The 25,865-nt window shown below is 37.8% G+C and overlaps 1 protein-coding gene across 1 annotated transcript; it reads right to left on the bottom strand.

Annotated features, from left to right (window-relative positions):
• Positions 1-3,309: 3,309 nt before the first annotated feature.
• MAT2B (methionine adenosyltransferase 2 non-catalytic beta subunit) lies at positions 3,310-18,396 on the bottom strand. The gene is made up of 7 exons (XM_077762296.1): positions 18,291-18,396; positions 9,739-9,933; positions 8,890-9,004; positions 8,547-8,699; positions 6,181-6,374; positions 4,845-4,958; positions 3,310-4,230 (listed from the first exon to the last, which is right to left on the bottom strand). Exons 1-7 carry the CDS (start codon positions 18,318-18,320, stop codon positions 4,060-4,062), a joined length of 972 nt encoding a protein of 323 aa, XP_077618422.1. The 5' UTR covers positions 18,321-18,396; the 3' UTR covers positions 3,310-4,059.
• Positions 18,397-25,865: the final 7,469 nt, after the last annotated feature.

Here is a 25,865-nt window from a genome sequence, read left to right as displayed (position 1 = left end):
GCAAAATACAGAACTTCAGAAGCCGTTAGGCTAAACAGGTTACGAGAATACTTTATTTTACTTAACATCTTTTAGGGGCACCTAGGTGGCTCAGTCAGTTAAGCATCCATTCTTGATCTCGGCTCAGGTCATGGTCCCAAGGTTTGTGAGATTAAGCCCCACGGCGGGCTCTGCACGGACAGCACACACGAGCATGCTTGGGATTCTCTCTCTGCCCCTCGCACCCTCTAAAAGTAAATAAACTTAAAAACAATCTTTTAAAGTGTATTTCCAAAATATTATGCATATGTTCACTGGAGAAACTTGGAAAATATAAAAAATCACAAAGAAAACCCACCACTGGTAATCCTGCTTCTGGAGGGAAACTCCTGTGGTCTTGGGCAGAAAATACAGCTGACGTAGAGGGTCTAAGCACAGGCTCCTCCACACACTCCCTAGCTCTTCCCCAGGCACTCGGTTAAGTCCATGGCCGCTTTTACTAATCATCTGTGCTCTAGGCATTTCCATAACACACCTGTGAAACAGGCAGTATTCCTCCCACTTAACCCTAAAAAGAAACTGGAACTCAAAGGAAAAAAACCTTGCCAAGAGCAAGTGTTAGAACCACATTCAAATCCAGATTTGATGGTTCCTTTTCACTATACATGAATACTGCCCTCAAGTCAGAAAATTCTTTTGACTAACCTACACAACTGAATTAAATCTACCTTATTTATGGCTAATGATATGATTTGGTTTTCAAAGAGATAATTTAATTTAGACTCCAACAGTAATTTCTCCTAAAGGTTTTATTGGACAGTTGGAGGTTTCCCATTTCCACTTTTCTTCATACACTAAGATCCATTTCAAGCTCTTTTCCTATTTTGGCAATGAATTTCTTCTGAATTCACTCTTATTCCACAGACTGATATATCCAGTACCTGTAGAATATACCTGTGAACTTACAGGTATAATCTGTGGATATATAGTAGAAAAGAAGGTCTCACTAACTTGAATATTTTATACATTGGGCTCATTAAAAGCATGCTCTAAAATTCCAACAACCTATAGCAAATCATCAAGAAACAGATTAAATAAACTCTGGTTCATTTACGATAGAACGGTATATATATGGCCATGAAAGAATACCTAGTTCCTTCTTTGGTGCTCTGCATGTATGTGGTGCTTCTGTGGCTCTTGGTGTGGTGCCTCATCAGCTGGGAGAGGAAAGTTGTGGCCTCAAATAGGCCATGGTGCAGAGTTCAGGCATGCTCAACCAGCTCATGGAGGTCTATGATGAGGGTAGCAGAAGAACTTTGTGTGATCAGATCAGAAGAATCGTTCTTTTTTTTATTTTTTAAAAAAATTTATTTGGATAGAGGAAGAGAGAGAGAGGAGACAGAATCCCAAGGAGGCTGGGCACTGCCAGTGCAGAGTCAGACGCAGATCTTGAACTCGTGAACTGCGAGATCACAACCATGAGCTGAAATCAAGAGCTGGATGCTCAACAAAGCCACCCAGCCGCCCCAAGATAGTTCTTATAGAGGATTTGAGTCAATTAGTAAGCACATTAAGAATAATGGAGCTAGGTTTCTGTCAGAGAACGGAGCTATAAACACAGAAAAGAATATTGGCAATGGAGTATCAGCGTGAATTTAGTTTGTTATAGAGAGATGTCAGAAAAGTCAAGATCATGAAGAGAAAACAACCCTGAAGAACTGTTCCAGGTTGAAGCTGAAAAATGATAAGAAATGCCGTGAGTTATCCTGGATTGGACAGACTTCTAAAGGACACTACTGGGAACAACTTATGTGAGCAGGATCTGTGGACTGGGTAATACTGTATCGATACTCATTTCTTGATTTTGATGGTTACATTATGGGGTCATGCAGAAGAGCATCCTGAGTTTTAGAAGTTATACACTGACATTTAGATACTAAGTAGATGATTAGAAGTCATGTCTGCAACTTATTCTTCAATGGTTCAGGAAAAAACCATACTTTGTGTCAGAGAAAGAAAAAATGATACGATACATATGGCTAAATGTTAATAGGAAATATGGAAGGGAGGATACAGACACTCTGTGCTATTATGGCAACTTTTCACTTAAGACTGAAATTTCAGGGGTAACTGGTTGGCTCATTTGGTGGGGGCGCGTTAACTCTTCATCTTGGGGCTGTGAGTTTGAGCCCTACTTTGGTAGAGATTGCTTAAAATCTTTTTAAAAAAAGATCAAAATTTCAAAGTGAATTGTGAAAAACAAAACAAAACCAGAGACATTCTTTATAACTAATATAAACTAAGATATATTAAATTTAATTTAGAAAAATGCACATTAGCTACTTTTATAAAGAGGGGATGATGACATGTATGTACACACACATATGTAGTGAGTGTATTCTTAAAGATACAGAGTGCCTGCAGAAACATACAAGGATCTGATCTACACTGGTTTCTTCCACAGATGGAAAGTCAGTAGCTAGAGAAGAACGAGGAAGGTTTTTTATGCTGAAACTCTTCAATTTTGTACTTTGTGAAATTAAGTAACTTAAAAAAAAATGCTTTCATTCAGTGGTTGTAAATGCAAGTGCCAGGCTGGCTACCCCTAGAAACATCCAGGGAAAATTTAAAACTAGATTAGCAGTCCTCGATTCCAGAAATTCTATTTCAGTGGGTCCAGGTTAGGGGTCAGGTATGCCTAAATTTCCCTAATTCGGAAATATAACATGGTTTGGAAATTGGTGCTTTAACCAAGTTACCCAAACCGGATTCTCTCTAAATCTAAAACTGTAAGTAAATTAGGAACTCAGAAACGAGTATGTTTTGTCCAATGAAGGATATGATCATAACCTAGGAAGGATACTTCAGAAGCAAAATCAAAAAATCTAAAACCAGGGTTTGCACTGACGCCTGAGTAGAAGCCAAGTCATTAACAAGTCACTCCACCATTCTAAATCCTTACTAAGAACCAAACATATCCTTGAGGCTAAGGTCACCTGAATATTACTTGGTATTGATAACACATTCAAATACTCTGCATTCCTCAGAAGGAACATTCTATGCAAACATGTAGCATGATTACATAGTTATGTCTAGTTAAAAAACAATCAACTGGCAAAAGTAAATACAGTATCTGTCACATTCTGAATCTCAAGTGAGTTCACCAGGGTTCATTTTATTATTGTTTTATAAATCTCGAAGGTAACTATATTTTCATATATGCATCGGATGTTAACAGAAGAATGTAATTTTTAAAACTTAAAGCAACAAAATAACGAGTTTAGATGTGTAGTCCTTACATTTAAAAAGTGAATAAAAGAAAACTAAGGATTACCATGCCAGCAGTACATATTTATTATTATTCATGAATGGCCCAAAAGACTTACAAGACCCATTATTATTAGTATTACCACAGATATGAAATATCATTTAGTGACATGGAGTGAAAAGGACAGTTTTACACATTAAAAAAATACGTACACATACACACGTACTCTCTCTGTCAAGTGCCCACCATACACTGCTACAAAAGCAGGAGGCATCAAGCTGCACGAGTTCCAATTACACATAACCTTTTGAAATATCTCAAGCTTAAAAACTGTACTTAGGTTGCAAAAATAAAGTTTCTTTCTTCAAACATTTTGATCAGAGCTCAAGCAATGCAAATAATGAACACCAATGATTTTCATACTACTTAACACATCTTAAAACATAAAAAGGTCAACAGTTGCAAAAGTCCTGAAAATGTAGAGGTTATAGGAATGACCAATGCATTTCATCCAAGAGAAAGTCTACAGTAGATCCGTCTCATCCTGCCTCGTAAATATTTAAGAATCATAATTTACTATACTCAAAGTTAAGCCAGAATAAACAAAACAATAAACAGAAAAATCATTACTGCAAATGAGGCCTTATTGCCCTTAGTTTCTTTAGACAATTTCACTAGTGCAAGAGCATCATTTACCTGAAAGATCATGAGTCACAATTAAAGAGCACTCATACAAAACTATTTCCTTTTTTTCTTTAAAAAGTGCCACATACTATACTTCTCAATTTAGAAAAAAGCAAACTGCACATACACTAATGAAAGACCGTTTGTCTCCATCTCTTGTCGATGAGGAAAGGCCAGAGCGATTCTTTGATTCCAATTCGAAACGGTGTCCGCTGGCCAATGCCCAAGGTCTCTAATTTGGAGCAGTCAAGCTGAGCATTTCTTGGACGCTGTGCTCCTAAGACAGGACTGTCCGTTATCTTTAAAGAAAAATATAAACAAAAAAAAATTTAAAAAGAAGAAGCCCATATTGAGGTTTTGTATTCTCTATTTGACTCTGTCCTTACTGCAAATCTGATCGGATCCCCGGAAAAATGCACAAATAAACAATTAAGATAATACTTTTTGTACAAACTTCACCAGTACTTATGGGCTTGCTTCCTTGCAAATGAGGATTTAGAGGTGAGTTAACAATATAAACTGCCAACAAGCAAGCAAAGTGAACTTTAATTTGTACCAGAAAATAAAGTTATTCACTATTTTCAAAGCAACAAGAAAAATTTCATCAACCATCCATACTATTGTGACCGATCTGGGCTTTCAACAAGTGATGTTTAAAATGCCATGGGGGGGCGCCTGGGTGGCTTAGTCGGTTAAGCATCCGACTTTCGTTTAGGTCATGATCTTGCGGTTCATGGGTTTGAGCCCCGCGTCGGGCCCTGTGCTGACTGCCAGCTCAGAGCCTGGAGCCTGTTTCAGTCTGTGACTCCCTCTCTCTCTGACCCTCCCCTGCTCACGCTGTATCTCTCTCTCTCTCCTAGAAATAAATAAAACCTTAAAAAAAATAAAATAAAATAAAATGCCATGGACTTACAGGTCTTAAGTGACTGCTGGGGAGGTTGAAAGCATCTGCAATTGCACATGCCATCTCATACTTAGTCATCTGTTCGTTGCCAGACCAGTGAAAGGTTCCTTTAATTGACGGATCCTAAGAAGGACACAAGAATTCAAAACAGAATCAACTTTTTCATTTGACTGGAAAGGTAGGTGTGACAAAAAAGCTAATTTAAAAGGTCCAAGAATTGAAACACATCCCTTTCTGGAATGCTCTCCACAGGATATCGAAAATCAAATTCCTATAAATATACCCAGCTAAACATGAGAAGCAATTTCTTGAATTTAGGCTTAAGAATTTTTTTAAATAAAAATATAAATGGCTCCAATTTTATTTAATGGGAATCCTAAAAATGATGCCAGATTTTTATGGAAACAGGCCAATTTAATGGATATTTCTAATTATCCTAAGAAGCTAAAACCAAAACTGAATAGAATCATTTCGCAGGATGAGCTAATTAGTCATAACATCATTAAATACTGGTATAACACATATTTAAAATACAAATTTTTATGTGTTAAAAAACTATAGACAAACTTATTATTCTAAAGTAAATCAGTCTCTGATCTTTCCATGAATACTCTATTTAGTTCCAACTTTTTCATGTCTAAAATTAACTCCTATTCAAATATCTAAAAAAATTACAAATCATTCTTAAAATGGCTGAATTATAAATTCCTATGCAGATACATTCTTATTTGGCACTACACAGATCTTAAACAGAGTAACTTTTTTTTGGTAAAGATTTTATTTTTAAGTAATCTCCACACCTAACATTGGACTCAAACTTACAACCCTGAGATCAAGAGTCACATGCTCTACAGAATGAGCCAACCAGGTGCCCTGTAACAGAGTAATGTCTTAAAGACATTAGATTATTTTGTCATCCAAAGAAAAAAATACAAGTCTCTAGTCATTTTGCAATAAAAGAATGACAGACAGGGTCCACAGTCTATGAAAAAATAAATTCAAACACAAGAGCATAATATTTTTACTATTTATAAATATAGCCTACTACTGCAAACTACTTGTGTTTGGTCTCTTTGTAGCTCTAAGGAGTTTTAAATAAAACCTTATTTAAAAAACTGCTTGGGATTCTCTCTCTCTCTCTCTCTCTCTCTCAGCCTGTCCCCTCCCCACTTGTGTGGACATGATCTCTCTTTTCCCCAAAATAAATAAATAAACTTAAAAAAAAAAAAAACCCTTAATGACTTTCCATTTCTTTAAAAAGAAAGAAATATTAGCGAAAGCAAAAACACTTCGGACTTTCACTCATTGGTGGAAATCAGAAATTCTTCCTTCCCAAGATTCTCACCAGCATCCTCTTCTCTGCTAACTGGCGACACACAGTGGCTACATCTTTGACATGTGTGGGGAACCTCTGCTGCCAGTGGTCCATGTTTGCGGACTTGTTACTGAACTGCACTTTATCAAACATAACAGTCACTGCACTTTCTTCAAGCTTTTCGACTTCTCCATACAAAACCGGAATTCTCAAAACAGCAGCTCCTACAAATTAATAAAAACAGATTATCTTTTAAAGAACTGATTCTTAAGTCTTGATATAAATTGAAAGTATGTGAATTTAAACTAGATTGTAGTAGAAAATTTGCAATATACCAAAATGACATACAGCTCCTCTGTACTAAGGCCCATTCAAAAATGTGATACTGTGTATTTATAAGGGTCTCTATCACTTGGGGTATTTTTATATATTATTTTCAGCAATCCTAGTAATGAAGAAATGAAACTAATCATGACAACTAAACACAGTAAGTGATCCTTGACTTATTAAGAATTAATAATAAATACAAGATAAAATGCAATGAAGATCATTATTGGGACCAGTGGGAAAATTCCTATATACACAATACATTATAGTATATAACATTGTATTAATGTTAAATTTCCTGAGTGTGATAACCACACTGCAATTATGTAAGGAACATTCTTGTTAGAAGATCCTTGGCATAATGAACTATTCTGGGGTGAAATTCGACCAATACTCAGTAAGCTCAGCAAAAAAAAAAAAACAAAAAAAAAACAAGAAAAACATAAACCACACATGGTACAAGGTTAACAAGTGGTGAATCTATATAAAGGTTATGTGAATGTTTCACCACATAATTCTTGAAACCACTGAGTAAGGAATAATGATATATTTAGATTTCATGTTGGTCCCTAATGAGCTGTCACAACAGACTTTGGATAATTAACACTTTAACTGAAAATTAACAAACTTTTTTTTTTCAAACGTTTATTTTATTTTTGAGAGAGCGGGCACAAGCAGGGAGGGGCACAGAGAGAGGGAGACAGAAGATCCAGAGCAGGCTCCACACTGACAGCAGAGAGCCCAACACGGAGCTCAAACCCACAAACCAGGAGATCATAACCTGAGCCGAAGTCAGAAGCTTAACCAACTGAGCCATCCAGGCACCCCACAAACTATTTTAATTAAATCAACATATTGGATAACTGTGTACAAATATGTATTCAAGGATGATTCTTGCATGATAATTTAGGAAATCGGGGCACCTGGCTGGCTCATTAGGTACAACATGCGACCCTGGATCTTGGTGGTGTAAGTTTGAGCCTCATGTTGGGTCTAGAGGTTACCTAAAGATATTTTAAATTTATCTGTCTTCAGAGAGACAAAGAGTGTAAGTACGGGGGGTGGACAGAGGGAGAGGGAGAGGAAATCCCAAGCAGGCTCCACACCTAATGCGAGGCTCGAACCCACAAACTGTAGGATCATGACCTGACTAGAAATTGAGGGTCGGGCAACTAATTGACTGAGCCATCCAGAGCTGTGTATAAAGAATTTAAGCAGAATAATTGGCATGCCTTTGGCTGTGGTTTTAGAAGAGCAAGACCAAAATTTGAACAGGTTAATCTTTTGGATCCCTCTCTCTTGGAGTGCCTAGGTGGCTCAGTTGGTTTGGTTAACCAGTGTCCAACTTCGGCTCAGGTAGTGATCTCATGGTTCGTGGGTTCAAGCCCCGCATTGGGCTCTGTGCTGACAGCTTGGAGCTTGGAGCCTGGAGCTTGCTTCAGATTCTGTCTCCCTCTTTCTGTGACCCTCCTCCCCTGGCTCATACTCTGTCTCTCTCTCTCAAAATTAAATAAACATTAAAGAAAAAAAGATTCTCTCTCTCCCCACCTCTTTTTAAAATAAAAAGATAAAAATAAAGTACTAAAAATAAAAACCATACAAAAATATAACAAATACCTCAATCTAGGAGAAATGATACTGACCTGTTTTTTGAAAGTAGATTACAAATATTTATGCTATTAAGACTTCTTTTTTTAAATACAGTAACATTTTTTTTAAGTAAGCTCTATGCCCAATGTGCGGCTTGAACTCACAATCCCAAGATCAAAAGTCACATGCTCTACGGGCTGAGCACCATCAGGTGCCCCTAGAATATGGCATTTATGTATATATTGTTTCTGGAAAGTCTGGAAAGATTCATAAATTCTTCATGATTTCTAAATTCTTATTTTTCTTTTTTATTAACTGCCTTCTCTAATTTTTCTCCAATGATTTATGTCACTTGATTAATTTTTTCAAAATTTAAAAAACATTATATATATCATTTATATAAATTATATGTCATATATGTATATATTATAAACAAAAGGAATCCTCAAAACAATCAGGGGCTAAAGAAATCGTCTTACCTAAATTGTTCTCCAGGACAGCCTTTTCTCCTTCTAATTTTGTTTTGCCATACAGGTTTAGTGGATTTGGTACGTCTTCCTCTCTGTAAGCTGGATTTGTTCCGTCAAATACATAATCTGAGCTAATGTAGATCAGAAATGCTCCAATTAAAGCTAAAAAGGAAAGACATGACAGAAAAAACATAGTCTATGAAATTATTACCCAACATTACTCTGTACTGGTATTTATAACAGCTTATTCATATATAAAACAAACCTCTTATAAGCAACCTACAAAATGCTAATCTTTATAAACTCAGCAATTATTTAGTATTTCATGTAGATTTTATAAAGTCATCATTACCTGCTTCCTTTGCTAAATTCCCAGAAGCATCCACATTAAGTTGAGAAGCAGCATCTGGCTGATTTTCTACAACATCTGGCCTTCTCTCTGCTGCACAATGTACTATGACATGGGGCTGGAAGTTAAACAGGGATGTAGTTTTAAACCAAAAGGAATAAAACAGAGAAGCTACAGCCTTCCAAAAGTAACTCATTTCATTAAAAAAAAAGTTTGTTAAATCAACGTTCCTTCAACTAAAGAATTGCTGTAATGTTTAACGTAATTTTGTCATGCTTCCCTTTTTCAAGTTTCGAACTTCCTTAACAAATAGATAGGCCCTGGAGAGAAAAGAGCAGTTTAGTAATCCCCAGGCAAAACCAAAATCAGTGTCAACAACTATTACTTCTCAATCAAAATAAGCTTTGTCCTCTAATTTGGGTGGGAGAAAAGAACTAATATTTATGTAATTAATATGACCTAAATACTTAATAAATCTGCATTAAAGGGAGAATACAAAATTCAAATTAAATTCATAAACTCAAATCTTTTAGAACAATCATTTATTTTTTAAATGTTTTTTTAAAAATTTATTTCTGAGAGAGAGAGAGAAAGAGACAGAGACAGACAGATAGACAGAGAGACAGCGTGAGCAGGGGAGGGTCAGAGAGAGGGAGACACAGAATCTGAAACAGGCTCCAGGCTCTGAACTGTTAGCACAGAACCGAACACGGGGCTCAAGCCCACGAACCATGAGATCATGACCTGTGCTGAAGTTGGACGCTTAACCAATTGAGCCACCCAGGCGCCCCCCATCCAGACAATTCTTAACATAGTTTATATATATGCTAAAATAAACAGACTCAACCATACCTGAAAATCATGAATGATGTGATGAACTGCTTCAGAATCCAAAAGATTAACCTGTTCAAATTTTGGTCTTGCTCTTCTAAAACCACAGCCTAAGGCATGCCAATTATTCTGCTTAAATTCTTTATACACAGCTCTGCCCAGAAGCCCAGTGGCACCAGTAACCAAAACTCGCCTACTGGGGAGGTTAAGTTCCTCCTAAAAGGTGAAATGGGAGAAAATAGGATTACTCACTTTGAAAATATTCTATGCAATGAGTCACCATCATTGTTCACTGAATACTTTAAGAAGTTTGCTTCATGTCCTACATCTATTAGACAACTCTTCAGTTAGATAAAAACACACTGCATCAATAATTGTATCACTTAAAAAGTTTTATCAGTCCTGTCCATGGAAAAGAACCTAAAATGATACTGTAAGGAAATACCTAGTCAATTAGATTTAAATTTCCTTTTTTTTTGTTTAATATATTTTATTTGGGGGACACCATGATGGCTCAGTCAGTTAGTTGCCTGACCCTCAATTTCTACTCCAGTCACGATCCCTACAGTTTGTGGGTCTGAGCCCCGCATTAGGTGTGGAGCCTGCTTGGGATTCCCTCTCCCTCTACCACTGTCCCTTCCCTACTTATATGCGCACACTCTTTCTCTCTCTGAAGACAAATAAATTTAAAATATCTTTAAGTAACCTCTAGACCTAATATGAGGCTCAAACTCACACCACCAAGATCCAGGGTGGCATGTTGTACCTAATGAGCCAGCCAGGTGCCCCGATTTCCTATATTAATGGAAAATCTTATTTTTTAATTTTTTTGTTTATTTTTGAAACAGAGAGAGACAGAGCACAAGTAGGGGAGGGCAGAGAGAGAGGGAGACACAGAATCCAAAGCACGCTCCAGGCTCTGCGCTGTCAGCACAGAGCCTGATGCGGGGATCGAACCCATGAACCGTGAGATCATGACCTGAGCCAAAGTTGTATGCTTAACCAACTGAGCCACCCAGGCGCCCCTGGAAAATCTTATTTTAATGATGAGTGATGTCCAAATAAACAAGTGATGTCCAAATAAACAAATAGCAATTTTAATTACATTCTCCAGTTTATAAAATGCATAATTAGTTTGAGGCTTACTTATTTTTTATGGCCTGATGAATTTGGCTGTATTCCACAATATACTCACAAGTTGACATTTCTGGTCTTCAGTTTATAACCTCAAATTTTCTTTCACATTTCACTGATTTATATTTTGATACATCTGAGTTAAGGAATTCACATTTCACAGGTCTTTATGTGGAGGAAAAATAAATATGGTCCTAATAGCAATAATATTCTAAGTTTTACCAAAGCAAATATTCAAATTTAACCAATGGTTTAAATAAAAGCATTTCTAAGTTTAATCAGTAAATGTTCCTGAGTGACTCTAAATTTATCTTAATTAGACCTGTTAAAACTAACATAAAGGGACAAGGGGACCTGTGTGGCTCAGTGGGTTAAGTGTCCACCTTCATCTCAGGTCATGATCTTGTGTCTCTTGATTTCAATTCCCACATCCGGCTCTGTGCTGTAGTGCAGAAGCTGCTTCGGATGCTCTGTCCCCCTCTATTAGCCCCTCCCCCACTCGTGCTCGCTCTCTCACTCAAAAATAAACCTAAAAAAAACTAATACAAAAGGACACACAAAAAAATTAAACATGAGGAAAAAAAGAAATATTTTAAAGTGACGTGTTGCTCTTGTGAAAGAAAAAATTCCTTACACAATGAAATTAAAAGGAACAATTTAGAAAATACGTTGTTGCCAAAGCAGTTTTAAAATTTCCCTTCTTCCCAAATTTCCAAGACTTGGATAAAATCAACATTTACTATTTAAAAAAACACCAACAAAGTTTTATTAAGGGTGCCTGGCTGGCTCAGTTGGTAAAGCATGCAACTCTTGATCTTAGGGTTGTGAGTTCAAGCCCACTTTGGGTGTGGAGCCTACTTTAAAAAAAAAAGTTTTCGTAAATTTTATCAATTTGAGGTCTTTTATTTCAAGTGCTGTTATAGTCATCTCTTCTGAGCTGTCAAAAACTTTAAGCAAGCATACAATAAGTAAAAATCTCTTTGTTAGCCCTTAGGTCAGCATAATAACTTGGCAGTATACATAAAAAAGCAAACAAAAAAACCACCAAATTATCTATTTCTACCATAGGAAAAACCTGAAATGAAAGAGCTAGCAGAAACAGTACAAAGGTAAATTTTTTGAAGATATGTTTTCCTTAGTGCAACCAATTTCAAAACATTTTAAAAATTGAAGTAAAATTCATCTAGGCTCTCTGGTGTAAAACTTGGCTCTAAGCCAACTGATCTATGAAAACAAGGATTTCAGCCAACAAAATATTTTCTTTGAATTTTGGCAAGAAAAGAGCTCTACAAAGACTAAATTGTTAAGAAAACATGCCAGGTCTAGTAGATACAATTAGAAAACAATTTACACAGAATACCATAAAGTATCCCTGGGAAAATATTACAAAAAGCTACAATTTGGTTTCTTCAGAGTTTCTCACTCTATTACCTCATTTTAAAGAAGTAAAGGAATATAGAATAGTTCTTAGGTTAGTGGTTTGAGGCTTTACTATGGATAAGAATCATGACTGAGGCTTTCAGATCCAGTACATCTGGGGTAAATCCTGATAATTTACATTCTAACAAATTGCCAGGAAATGTGCTGATGATAGTGATTTGGGAACTGCCCTGACAACTGTAATCTTGAACTCCAGGAAAAATCTAAGATTTTCCTAAAGATAAATTTATCTTATTTGAACAAGCCAAAAAATTGGTGTCTACCTTTCTAAAAGCAACTACAATCTTTCCTTCTCACTTCCCCCATTAAAAAAGAAAAACAAACAAAAAAAGTCAAAGAACAAGCATTACTCATTTCACAAAGGTTACTGAAGAATGAACTCAGATCTCTGCATACTTTATTGATTCTGTGAATACCTTTTCATTTTACATCCCTGTTGAATGAAATAGAGATGCATCTTATTACTGTCCTAGACGCAGTGGTTTTTGCTTTTTAGTGCATCTTAAAATAAGAACCNCTCACAAAAAAAAAAAAAAAAAAAAAAAAAAAAAAAAAAAAAAAAAAGAACCCAGATGATCTTATAATCAAGTACAATTTGGATTTGATGAAATACAGTATTAAATTACAAGCACAGCAAGGCTCTTTGGGAATTGAACACGCTTAACTTTAAGAAAGGATGAGATTGCGAGGAAAAAATACCACCTAGTATCCTTATCCTCTGGGGTAACTTGCATGGTCCCCAGAAGAAAATAAGAAACAGTCCATGGTACCTAGTGGTCAGATGTCAATTCTCGAGAATTTTCTTTATTAAAATAGCAGACATGTGAAGTGTAACCATTTCCTAAAACAAAAATGATACTGCATTATATTATATTTGAAAACTATGGAGTGTTACATGAGGCTATATGATACTTTTTGATCATAAGATAGCCTTGTTAAACATGTAGAGTAAATATTTCCAAATTGAGGAATCTGAAGCCCCAAGATGTTAAAGGTTTTATGGAAAATAGAAAAAGTTGGGAACAGAACTTGCTTCTGTGGTCTAGCCAAATATATACTGAGTTTTGTCTTAATCTTTTGATCTATTTGACTTCATAATGATTAAATTTTAACTGTTCTGCCACAAAATATGATATTGGGAAGTTACTGAAGTCTCTATTGATCAAATTCCTCACTTGGACAAGATGACTAAGGCTCTTCATACAACTTTAACATTTTCAACATTATTCTTAACACAGAGTGGACGGAGCATGAAAAGAGTGAAAGGAGCTTTATTTACTTAAAGTAATTTTTCCTCTTCAGAGTTCTATCTAGAGACTCAATGAGCACCTTCTGTCCACCAGTATAGGAGCCAAGACATGGTTTTTTTCATTTGGACTGCAAATTTATTGGTTGTTGGCAAATAAAATATGCCTTACTCTAAAATTAAAAGATGCCAAACAAAATTAGCTCTTCTATTTTTGATTTTTCTATATATAAACAGAAATCTACCTTAAGCTTTTTAAAAACACAGTTTTGATTCTTTTATTTTCACAAAAAAGAAATATCCCTCTAAAAAATTATTTTGGACCATTACTTCATAAAATATTTTAGTCCTGCTAAACACAGGAATGTCCACGCACTTCAAAAAACTCAGAATGAAGAATAAAAAGCTTTCTAGTGAACCCAAACCACAATAAAGAGTTGAAAATAGTGTCTGCCTGAAAAGTCTACTTCATTAATATGTCAAGAATCAAGCATCACTTTAAGTTACTCTGAACCTCTTTGCTATGCCCTGCATAAACTCTTACAAGTGCAGAACTTCAAGTGACCAGATTGATAGACATCAAAAAATTTCCTGAAAAGTTAAATATATATAAATAAATGTAGAATTACCACTTTTATTATGCTACCTAATCAAATGATAGCAAACTACAGGTAATGAGATAAATGGTTCTTTCCAAATGGGCATAGTACTCTGGCATGATTTCTACTTTAGCAATACTTGCATTAACTTCTATTAAAAATGTCTTAGAAAAGACTAACATCTAAATAGAGATTTTCTTACAATTTAGTGGCAAATATAATACTTTGCTATTTGGAACTTCTCAAATTTGGCAGTTTCTGGTTATTTTGTTTGTTTGGTTTTTACTGATCCTCATACAACATTCCCCTGGAGGCAGATCTTTTAAGTAGACAGTACCCGGACTCAAGAAATTCAAAATCCTGTGAGTACCTAGGCGACCCTGGTCTAACTCCTACTGTTACTCTATTCCTATCCTACACGGCAGTGTAAGCAGGTAACACTGCAGCTGTCTTCTCCAACAGTATGTAAGGTAGTCCTCATTATCACAAGTGAATTTTAATTCTACATGTTTTCAGAGACCAGCAAATATGTGTCAAGATTCAGGGTGGGGACGCCTGGCTGGCTCAGTTGGTACAGCATTCAACTCTGAATCTCAGGACTGTGAGTTCAAGCACTGCAATGAGCATACAGATTACATTCAAGTTTAAAAAAAAAATCCTAAAAAAAAAAACAACCCAAGATTCAGGGTGTATCGCTTTTAATGAAGGAAATCATGAAAACCTATTTTCATTAGTCTACTGAACTCCCACTGTGAAAAAAAGATTAACTTTACATACACGCTATGCCTATATACATAAACAATATGTAACATTATACGTTCAGTACTTTTGGGAGCAAATACAGACAATACGTAAGTTTAACTTTACCCACAAATCCCAAAGTGATTAGAAACACTATGCTATATCCTAGAAGTGTAAGAAGGAAAGGAGGGAGCACAGTGTAAAACTTCTGCATTATCAAAAACATCCACCTCCCAGATCTCCTCTTACTTCCGCAAAACATAACTGGTCTAGGCTTTAACATTCTTATCTCCACTGCTAGATAAATTCTAGCAATTCTGTGGATAGAATGTTGAGGCCTGGACTGAAATAAGAGAGAGAATGCAGGAAGGGGGATACCTGGGATAGCTCTCCCACACTAACAACCTTCCTTTATGTTCCTTCCTTTTTGTTGTCCAAAGCAACTTTTGGAGTGGTTCAAAGCCCGAGAAAGCGAAAGAAATTTGTCAGCTCCAAGCCAACTGAATGAACTTGGGCCAAGGACTCAACAAGCCTCAATTTTCTCATCCGTAAAATGGAGCAAAACCCCTATCTCATAGTTATGACGATTAAATAATGCGTGTAAAGTGCATAATATAGTGCACTGCACAAAACTCACAAGTTCAGTAAGTTGTTATCTCTAAAACTGCCGTTTCTGAAAAGTCACTTTCGCCTTCTTTCTCAGCGATAAGAACTGGTAAGATCGAGGAATACGATCAAAGAATGAAAAAAAAAAACTCAGAAAGATAAAACCAAAATCGAAACAGCTCTGAAAAACTTCTCTATAAGGGAGTGAAACCAGATCTATTCCTTTCCTGCCGCAGGGCTGGAAGAGCCGACACAAACGGCTGTGTGCCGAGGTAAACAAACTCGGTGGCGCCGCCCTCTCCTCCCGGAGCTGGAAAGGAGGTGCTGGGGCGACTCCGGGCTGGGGGCTCGGATAGCTGCAGGATGCGCAAGGTAAACCAGTCGAGGCCCCCTCTGCCCCNTCGGCTTCCTCACCCTCGGCCCGCCTCCCTAGGTCCGGGCCGGCCTCCCGCTCACTGCTTCCGGCTTCCGCCGCCAATGCTGCGCCCGTTGATTGGCCACACTCCGCGGATGCCTCAGAAAGGGGCCGGGCAGCGTTCCGTGCGCTGCCAGCCCACCCGCCAGCTCTTAAAGGGATACACAAAAAAAGACCTTGGCCTTAAGCAGTGAATACAAGTTTTGTTCTGGGGAAGGTTGTTTATTTTATGTATTTTCTCTCCTCGTCTCTCTTCTTGGCTAGGGAAGGATTAAATTGGATCGCCTGGAGTTTCAAGTTTGCAGACTGCGCACTGCATGGGAATCAACTGAGCACGTAATACGTAAAGTAGGAGAAAACATTTTAAAGCCATGGGTTGTGTTTGCGTAAGAAGGAAAGGAGGGAGCACAGTGGACGTACAGCTTTTAGGAGTGCTTTTTTTTTGTTTTTTTTTTTTTTTAGAGAAAGACGAAGAGTAAAAATACAAGTGCTGGCATCTTAATCATTAACAACCTCAACAACCCATTTGTCCTTCTGGTCTGCTAAAAAGTAGTACATGTCAAGTTCCAAATAAAACTATTTTTAACTGGTTAAAAATAAAAAGAGGTCTTGAATGCTGAGAACAAACTGAGGGCTTATGGGGATGGGGTGGAGGGGAAGGGGGTGATGGGCATGGGAGAGGGCACTTGTGGGGATGAGCACTGGGTGTTATATGGAAACTAACTTGACAATAAACTAAGACAAAAATAAAAAGAAGGGGCGAAGGGGAGGAATTATTTGGGTGCCTCTTCAAAACGCAGATTCTCGGACTTCACCTATAATTACAGAATGAGAATCAGTGGTAATAGAACCAGGGACTCTCCATTTTTGCGTATTTAACAGGAGTCAGAACCCTACCGACCTCTTTTGAGAAGCATCACATTAAGGGCTGCCCCCTCAGGCCGTGCGCAGCCACCGTAAATTAAAGAAGAAACCAGGACACAGTAATGTCTACATCTTCCATCACCTGTATGGCTTCTTAAAAGTAACAAATCAGAAACAGTATCTCCAAGTGTTGAGAACGACCTCTCAGGCAACTGGTTTCCTTCCTAGCTCGGAACAGCAAAATGCCCATCAGTTGGGATGCCTGTGAAATTTACTAAGGAAAAAACCCGTCGTAGACCGTGTAAGGTTCGCCAACATTTCACCCTCCAATCCGAGTGTTCTTTTTCAGACACACACGATATCAAGTCCCACAAATGTGACCGCTGCTTGGATTTTTCTTAAAAGGGCTTATTTTCATAACCCCTTTTGGTTTACTTTAGAGCTAAAGACTAAGCAGCCTTTTAAAAAGTTTTCCTTTGTCTGAGCCTCGTGAATTTCCTTTCTGCCCAACCCCCAACAAGAATTCAGTTCTTTATTCGTGTAAACAGTTTTGGTTTGTTTGGTTTTTTTTTTTTTTTGGAACGTTGGGGGAAGAGAACCTGAGGCCCCTCACTTTACGATTTTTATTATTATGGAAGCTGTTACCCTTAATCAGTTTAGCATTCCTCAGTCCTAATTCATAATCTGCAGACAAAGAGAAAGGTGAATGTGAGTGGGAGGTGGGAGAGGCAAATTTAAGATCCTAATCCTCCTCCTTTAAATACTGGGAGTTTTTTGTTTTTTTTAATTTGTAGATACAACGTTGTGATGCAACCTAATTTTCTAGTAACAAAAAAATTAAGTGTTTGAAGTGAATAAGATTTAATTACATTTGCAATTACTTTTTTTTTTTTTTAATTCTCTGAGCAGCCTTGTCTAGAGTTAGGAACAAGAGTTTTCTCGCCTACCTTCGAGAGCCTGGTTTGATAGCTTCCAGGTAAAACTTGCGTATCGTTATAAAGGCATATGTTCATGTATAGTTTTTTTTTATTCTTCTCTTTAAAGATGAAAGTTTTTGAACAAAAATGCCATTGTTGTACAGACAGTATTCAACTTCGTGTCGTGGCTAAGTCTATAAATTTAAAGAGAGCAGCCTGGAGCTAAAAGTTACGTTAGCAGATTCAGTTCATGGTAAGACAAAGAAAGTCTGGAGCACTTTATAGAGAAAATCCTTACTTATATAGAACCGTCACCTAGATCATTGCATTTAATCTGGTAAGTGAAACTGCTGTTCTGCTTTGCATTTTATTTTTGGCAATTTTAATGAGACTTAGCCGAGCTCTCCATAACCTGGTGCCCAGGGTCAATAATTAAAGTTGGTTTATTCTTTCATGTCCCAAAGCTACATGGTTTAAAGAAATGAATGACACCCGTTTCTTATTTCTTTTTCTTTTTTTTTTTTAACACACCCTTTTGGTTTTTACCATTCACTGGGATGCTTTTAAAAGAAACTCCATAATGCTTCATTTCTTGAATATCTAGCTCTTACCTGTTCCATGTCCTCCGGCATTTCAGGCATGATTCCAAAATTATCTCAGGAAAACAGATTTGGGATGAATCTCTGCCTCTGCCTCTTCTGTCTGGGTCTTTGTTCTGCCTGAAGAGAGCGCAGGCACACAAAAACGTGAGCCTCAGCTTCACTCGACCTTTTAAATTAGCATTTTGATTCCAATCCCAGAATCTCATGCAGTTTTCCACATTCCAGTAAACTGGCAGCTGATTCCCCCGGCAGTGTTGAAAATACCCAATGAGAAGTTTCATCTTTAATTGCCAGCCAAGTTAAGGTCCATTACAAAACCATTAGGAGAACCACTTTATTTTTTAAAAAAGAAGAAGAAACAAAGAAACAAAAAAAACTTCCTGTGAATACTTGTTGCAATTTCTCTGGAAGAAGAAAAGCAAGAGCTCACAGTTGGAAAGCAGGAAGATCATGCACTTGATTTCTGTTCTGAAGTATTTTATTCAGTTACGCATTATGGTTATTACAACAGAATCTTTGTGTAAAGTTTTTCAGTGTTTTTCCTCCTGGTGCCTTCTAATTAACTATTTCAAAGGACATTGAAAGACACGGGTGGTAACAGCTCTCAACAATTAAAATACAACAGATCATTTCTATTAACACTGATCTACCTTCTGACTGAGAAAATGGTAGATAGAATAGCTTTAAGTTTGGCCAGGCATTAAGGACTTCTAGATCAGTGATTCCCAAACCTGCCTGTATCACAGAACCTAGGAAACCAAATCATTCTGTAGGAGTGAAGTCCAGTAATCTTATTTTTAACTATTTCAAGGACAATGATTATGCTCAGTTAAATTCAAACCACTGTTCTGGACTATGGTTCTGTAACAATTTAAGAGCAATTTTTAAAAATCGCCATTTAACCACTTCCTCTTTATATTTTACACACTTTGGGCACACAGCACGTAGTAAACTCTATGAGACATGCAGAAGGTCTGTAGGTAATGGAGGACCATACAACTTTTAAAAGTTGATAAATTCAAAATTATCAAAATGGACTCGTATCCATCAAAAGATAACATTAAGCAAATGAATAAGCAAATCACAAACTGAGGGGGAAAAATCTTGGTGCCTATATCAGAACAGGACTTCTAGTCAGAATATTTAAAGAACACCTATTGAAATTGCCTAAAAGCACGAAGCTGAGGGGCATTTGGCTGGCTGAGTCAGAGGGGCATGACTCTTGATCTGGGGTTGTGAGTTCAAGCCCCACATTGGGTATAGAGATTACTTAAAAATAAATAACTTATTTTAAAAACACATAAAGCTGAACAAAAATCAAAATGACTGCACAAATGCTTCAGCAAAGCTTTATTTTAAACTGAGTAACCTCTTCCCTCTCTCCCTCAAATCTTCCCTCCTCTGTTCAGTAAACCTTCCCTTCTCTCTTCTTAACCTTTTGTTTCAGGAACCTAGTACCACCCTGAAAACAAACACAATTCTTGTCCAAACTGGCTAGATCCTCTATTTCCCTATAAAATTCCCCATCTNCTGCTTTCCTTACCCTGCAAAGCAATTAAGCTATTGTTCCTCTGTATTCCAAACTTCTGTTTTTGTGTTATATTTTGGAACTGAAGCACAAAGGTTGATTTTTGACAACACTACAACTCAATAATTTTTAAAAATCATTTTAAAAAATGGGCACAATTTTGGGGCACCTTGGGTAGCTCAGTCGGTTGAGTATCCAACTCTTGGTTTTGGTTCAGGTTACCGTCTCACTCATGGTTTGTCGGTTCAAGCCCCATGTGGGACTCTGCGCTGACAGCATGGAGCCTGCGTATGATTCTCCCTGCCTCTCTCTCCCTTCTCCTGCCCTCTACCCTCCTCCGCCAAAATAAATAAATAAACTTAAAAAACAGGGACATGCGTTCAACACATACTTCACAAAGACAAAAGATTGGTCAATAATCACATAGAAAGATGCTCAATATATGGAAAATACAAACTAAAATCATACTGAAATTATGTCACTAGCTAGACCCCAAGACCTGACCTTTACTACTTACCTGCTTATACCCACCAACCTTTGCCCCACATTTTTCCTTAAGCTTTTCTTTCCAGCTTATCTCTTAACTCAGGCAAAAGACCTAAAAGCATAGCATCCCATGATGGAAACTGCAAATACCCCTCAAGCAATATCAAATGGCCTGGCAAAGAACTCTGCTGGCCCCAACCTCCAAACCAGTTTGAGCTCAATTATGCCTGTGGAAATGGACCATTGAGCGATCTGTGGAGTGACTGATAGTTACCTTTACCTCATTATAATACTAAGATCTCCATGGGAGTTGGGGGGAGGGGTTGGGACAAGCCTCATTCACATAACATATGTATAGGCATGTTTCCTTAAGGCGCATGTGCAAACTTATGCCCGCCTCTACAAATGATGATGAAGTTCCCCTTTCTATATGCATCCTAACCCTAAATAAAAGGAACCCATTCACTCTTGCTAAGGGGCTCATGGCTTTGAAAGCTATTCCCTGTGATCTCCTTATTCGCTGCAAATAAAGTTTATTGTGTGTGTGACCACTGTACCTGGTGTAGCCCTTATCTGTGACTTACCAAGACTGATAATGAAGAGCCAAAAATTAAGCCCTCCATTAAGAGAAACCTCGGGCTGCACGTAGGCCCAGTCCCAGTTCCAGGAAAAGCCTCAGATTGTTCAAGGCTAAAGCCATCCTGGGACCGCCCTCAGTTCAGCTAAACAAAAAGAAAAAAACACTCCTATGGTCTGAGTCAAGGCTGGGAACTGCAGATACAAACTAGCCAATTTCTCACCGCTTGCCTGAACCCCACGTGGGCCCTTTGAACTCACCTCATAATTGGTCATTTCCAAAGGATTCTCAAAAGTCATGATTGGGTCCCACCAAAAGTAATGAACACCTCACAGATACATGGTCAAAGCTGTTACCATGGGTGCTACTGTACAATTGTAATTGGTGCTTATGTGATGATGCTATGTGTACTGTAACACCCCCATCCCTTACTCCTTAAAAACCCTGTTCGCTATTGTTCAGGGCTTCATCTTGCTGCCACGACACCAGTAGATGGATGAGCCCCTGCTCGAGCTTGTAATAAAGACCCTTTTGTATTTGCATTGGTGTCGGCTCCTTGGAGGTCTCTGGGAACTCGCAAATCGGGCACAACAATAACATATGCTAACAAGCATTTTCCGCAACTAGATTGCTCATTTATTGCTAGTGGGAATATCAAATGATACAACCACCTTAGATAACTGTCAACTTATTATACAAGTTGAACCCCTAACTCAGTAATTCCATTTCTAGATAATCACCCAGGAGAAATTAAAGTATATGCACATAAAGACTTCTGCAAGAATATTCATGGCAGCTTAATTCAAAATAACCTAAAATTGGAAACAGCCTAAGTATCCATTAATAGATGAATGGATAAGTCGATTGTGGTATATTCATAGCACTGAAATATTACTTAGCTATACAAAGGAATGAAGTATATGAATGAAACTCAAAATCATTATGCTGAGTTAAGGGAGCTAGACACAAAAGAGTATGATTCCATTTTTGTGAAATTCTGGAAACGAAACTAATCTATGGTAAAAGAAACTAGCTTGGGGGAAGGGTAGGAATTGTGAAAGCCATAAATGAACTTTCTGAGGTAATGGAAATATTTTATATATATATATAATATTTATAAATATATATATATTTCATTCTCTATCCTGATAATTTTATGTATTTGATATGCTTATCAAACTATAAGAATTATGATCTGAGGGTGGCTGGCTGGCTGGCTCAGTTGGTAGAGCATGTGACTCTGATCTTAGGGTCATGAGTTCAAGCTCTATATTGTATAGGTTATTTTATAGGTGTATAGGTTATTTTAAAAATAATAAAAATTTAAAAAAATAAGTTGCAAAAGAATTTTTTTTAAGAATTAAGATCTGTTCATTTGACTGTCTGTATTACTATATGTAATTTATACCTCAATTTCAAAATAATATCACAGTCATATTTTGGGCATTTGGGTCACAACCTTAGACTCAGTCAACAATATCCAGGATACTATTTGAGGTAGTGTTAACCATGGCATTGGTACTATTCTCTAGGATGCAAGCTATCAGCAAAAGGGAGGGGGGTAGGAAGGGACAAAATGTGTCTTGTTTGGAGGACCAGTAGTTCTTGCCAAGCAGACACCTGGCTAGGTGTTTTGCCTGGTAGCCCCTTGTATGAGCCATTTGAACTAATTTGGAACACACAATTCCCCCTGAGCTGTCCTCAAGGTACCTTTAGTTCATGATAATATTAAGATCTCCTCCAATGGATGGGGGTTTCCACCATTTTTTGAACATACAAAGTATGTTCTAACATGTTGACGTGCTAGGCATGTGCAATGGAATGAAAGCACCTAAATAATAGAATATGCGCATGTTCCTTAATGCACATGCAGTCTCCCTGCCACTGCCCCCTAAGGCTCTGAATAAAAGCTTCCTGTATGAACCCCATGGGGAGATAGTGCTTTGAGAGCTCCCCACCCCCCCAACTTGTAACAAGTAACAAAAAGTTCTTTGCTTTCAAGGCTTCCTTGGATTGTGTTCAATGTAACACACTCCAAGAGGTGAACCACCCCTTGTGTTCAGTTACTGTATGAATGATGAACTAAACAGAGAGTATTTAAATTTCTAAACTTATTAGGACCTAAGAAATCTAAATTTTTTTCCTTGATAGGATATGCACACTTTTTTTCAAGTTTAAGAAATATATCTCTAAATCATAATGAATAATACCCCAAGGGCAAGAACAAAGGCTTTCATTTCTTCCTTCTTACAACCGCCTCTCATCTCCTCAATCCTCACCATTTTAATTTTTACTTGTTTTTTGGGAGGCACCTGGGTGGCTCAGTTGGTGAAGCATCCGACTTCAGCTCAGGTCATGATCTTATGGTTTGTGGGTTTGAGCCCTGCGACGGGCTCTCTGCTGACAGCCAGCGCAGAGCCTGGAGCCTGCCTCAGATTCTGTGTCTCCCTCTCTCTCTCAGAAATAAATAAAACATTAAAAAATTTTTACTTATTTTTATTTATTTTAAATTTTATTGGTTTATTTAGATAGCGGGGAAAAGCAGAAAGAGTGGGTGAGAGAGAATCCCAAACAGGCTTCACGTTGTCAGCAGAGTACAACTCAGGGATCTTTCTCATGACTGTGAGATCATGACCTGAGCCAAAATCAAGAGTGGGAAGCTTAAAGAGTGACCTGAGTCACACCGGTGCCCCTCCCCTCCATTTTTAAAATACCCTTTGATTCCACCATCCCAGCTCTTTCCAATTCTGTGACTCTTATACCTACATGAATGGCTCTGCCCCAAGCTATGTTTTCCCATTTCCAAATCCCTAAAAGGTATCTTACCTGTATGTTCCTCTGGCATATCAAACTCACAGGTCCAAGAAACTAAAAGTAAATTTAATATTAATTCACCATCTTGTCCTCCAAACCTGATCTTCCTCTTAACCCTGAGGTTTGTGAAAAAGATATTTTTTATACTAGTTAACTCATAGACTAATATGCATATAGGGATTTATTAGGGAATGAAGATAAATTAAAATTTAATCATTAAAAACAATAAATCTGGTTTCCTACTTCACGTGTACTAAAATAAGTTATTTTTAAGGGTTTTGTAAATGTTTATTTATTTTAAGAGAGAGCGAGAGTGGAGGAGGGCCGGAGAGAGTGAGGGAGAGAATCCCAAGCAGGCTTTGTGCCATCAGCAGACAGCATGACCTGGGGTTCAATCTCATGAATCGAAATGAAGAGTTGGGTATTCAATCTCAACTGACTGAACCACCTACATGCCCCATTAAAATAAGTTCATAACAGATTTTAAAAGTTTAAGATGTGGGGGAAAGGCACTAGAAGGAAATGTATACAATAATCTTGGATGGAGGAAGTCTTTTATGAGCATATCATTAAATTCAGAAGCCAAAAGTGAAAATATCAATAGACTATCTAGATTTTTGTAAATATCTACATAACAACAGCAACAGTGATAGTGATAATTAACCAAGTCAAAAGACAAACTGGGGGGCACCTGGGTGGCTCAGGCAGTTAAGTCGGTCTGACTTTAGCTCAGGTCATGAGCTATCTTGCTCGTGGTTCGTGGGTTTGAGCCCCGCATTGGGCTCTGTGCTGACCGCTTGCTCAGAGCCTGGAGCCTGCTTCAGATTCTGTATCTCCTTCTCTCTCTGCCCCTCCCCGCTCATACTCTGTCTCACTGTATCTCTCAAAAACAAATAAATGAAAAAAAATTGTTTTAAAGACAAACTGGGAGAAAATATATATGATGCATGAGAGTTCAGGAGCTAATTGCTACGTATATAAGGAAATTTCAAAGTCACAGGAAAAAAAAAACCCTTAAAAGTCAGCCTTTTAAAGTGTGGAATTCAGGGTTCCTGGGTGGCTCAGCCAGTTAAGTGCTGACTCCGAATTTTGCCTCCGGTCAATGATCTCAGGGTTGGTGAGTTAAGGCCCTGCATTGGGCTCTGTGCTGACAGTGAGGAGCCTGCTTGGGATCCTTTCCCTCCCCCTCTCTCTCTGTCCTTTCCCTACTCACATCCTTTCTCTCTCTGTCCCTTCCCTACTCACATCCTCTCTTCCTCTTTCTCTCAAAATAAACCTTAAAAAATAAACAAAAAAGTGTAGAATTCAATGGTTTTCAGTATATCCAGAGCTATGAAACTATCACCACTATCCAGGGTGATATGCTGGATATGCACCACTACTCAAATTATTTGAAGTGGCCATTGAATTTGGCAGGTTAGTGGAGGAGGGGTGCAAAAGTCCAACCAAAGGGTGAGAAAAAAGAATGGAAAATAAAGACGTGGACCTCAACATTGTAGAAAACTCTTCCAAACAATGTGAAGAAGTAAAGGCATGGGGGTGAGGGGGTGGGCAGGATGCAGATTTAAGATCCAAGGAGGACTGTGAGTTTTGTTTTGCCCTGTTTTTTGGTTAGTTTTAGAAGGTCTACTACTAGAGAATGTTTGTATCGCAGGGAGGATGATCTATTAACTGATAGGAGGTGTTATGGGTTAAATTGTGCCCCCCCAGAATGACATGTTGAAGTCCTAATCCCCACCACGGTCAGAGTGTGACTTTGTTTGGAAATAGGGTCCTTGTCCAGTTAACATTTATAGAGACAGGGATGTAGAATTCTCCTGAAGGGAGACACTGCACATCTCATGGCTTAGCCTGCCATCAATGGAGTGGAGAAGTACAATCCTTCCCCTGGAATTACCGTATTTTGAACAATAATAAAAGGTACTGCAAGGAGTAAAGGCAAGAGAATCTGAGGACACATATATTCAGATTGGCACATTTAAAAGAGGAAAGATGAGGAAGTCCTGCCTGTCTTTTTCAATTTTCAGTTAAGTATGTGGTAATGCCATCAGCGGGGGGTGATGAGGAAGGAGGGATACGTGAGTCAGGATGCTGAGGAGAGGCCGGAACTTAAATTGTACATAAGTAAGTTTTTAGCTAATGAAAGAGAATTTGCTTGGGGGGGGGGGGGCCTTTTGGG

The sequence above is a fragment of the Crocuta crocuta genome, unplaced genomic scaffold (assembly GCF_008692635.1).
Source record: "Crocuta crocuta isolate KB4526 unplaced genomic scaffold, BGI_CrCroc_1.0 scaffold360, whole genome shotgun sequence".
NCBI lineage: Eukaryota > Metazoa > Chordata > Mammalia > Carnivora > Hyaenidae > Crocuta > Crocuta crocuta.
This window is presented reverse-complemented; position numbering and strand designations above follow the sequence as displayed.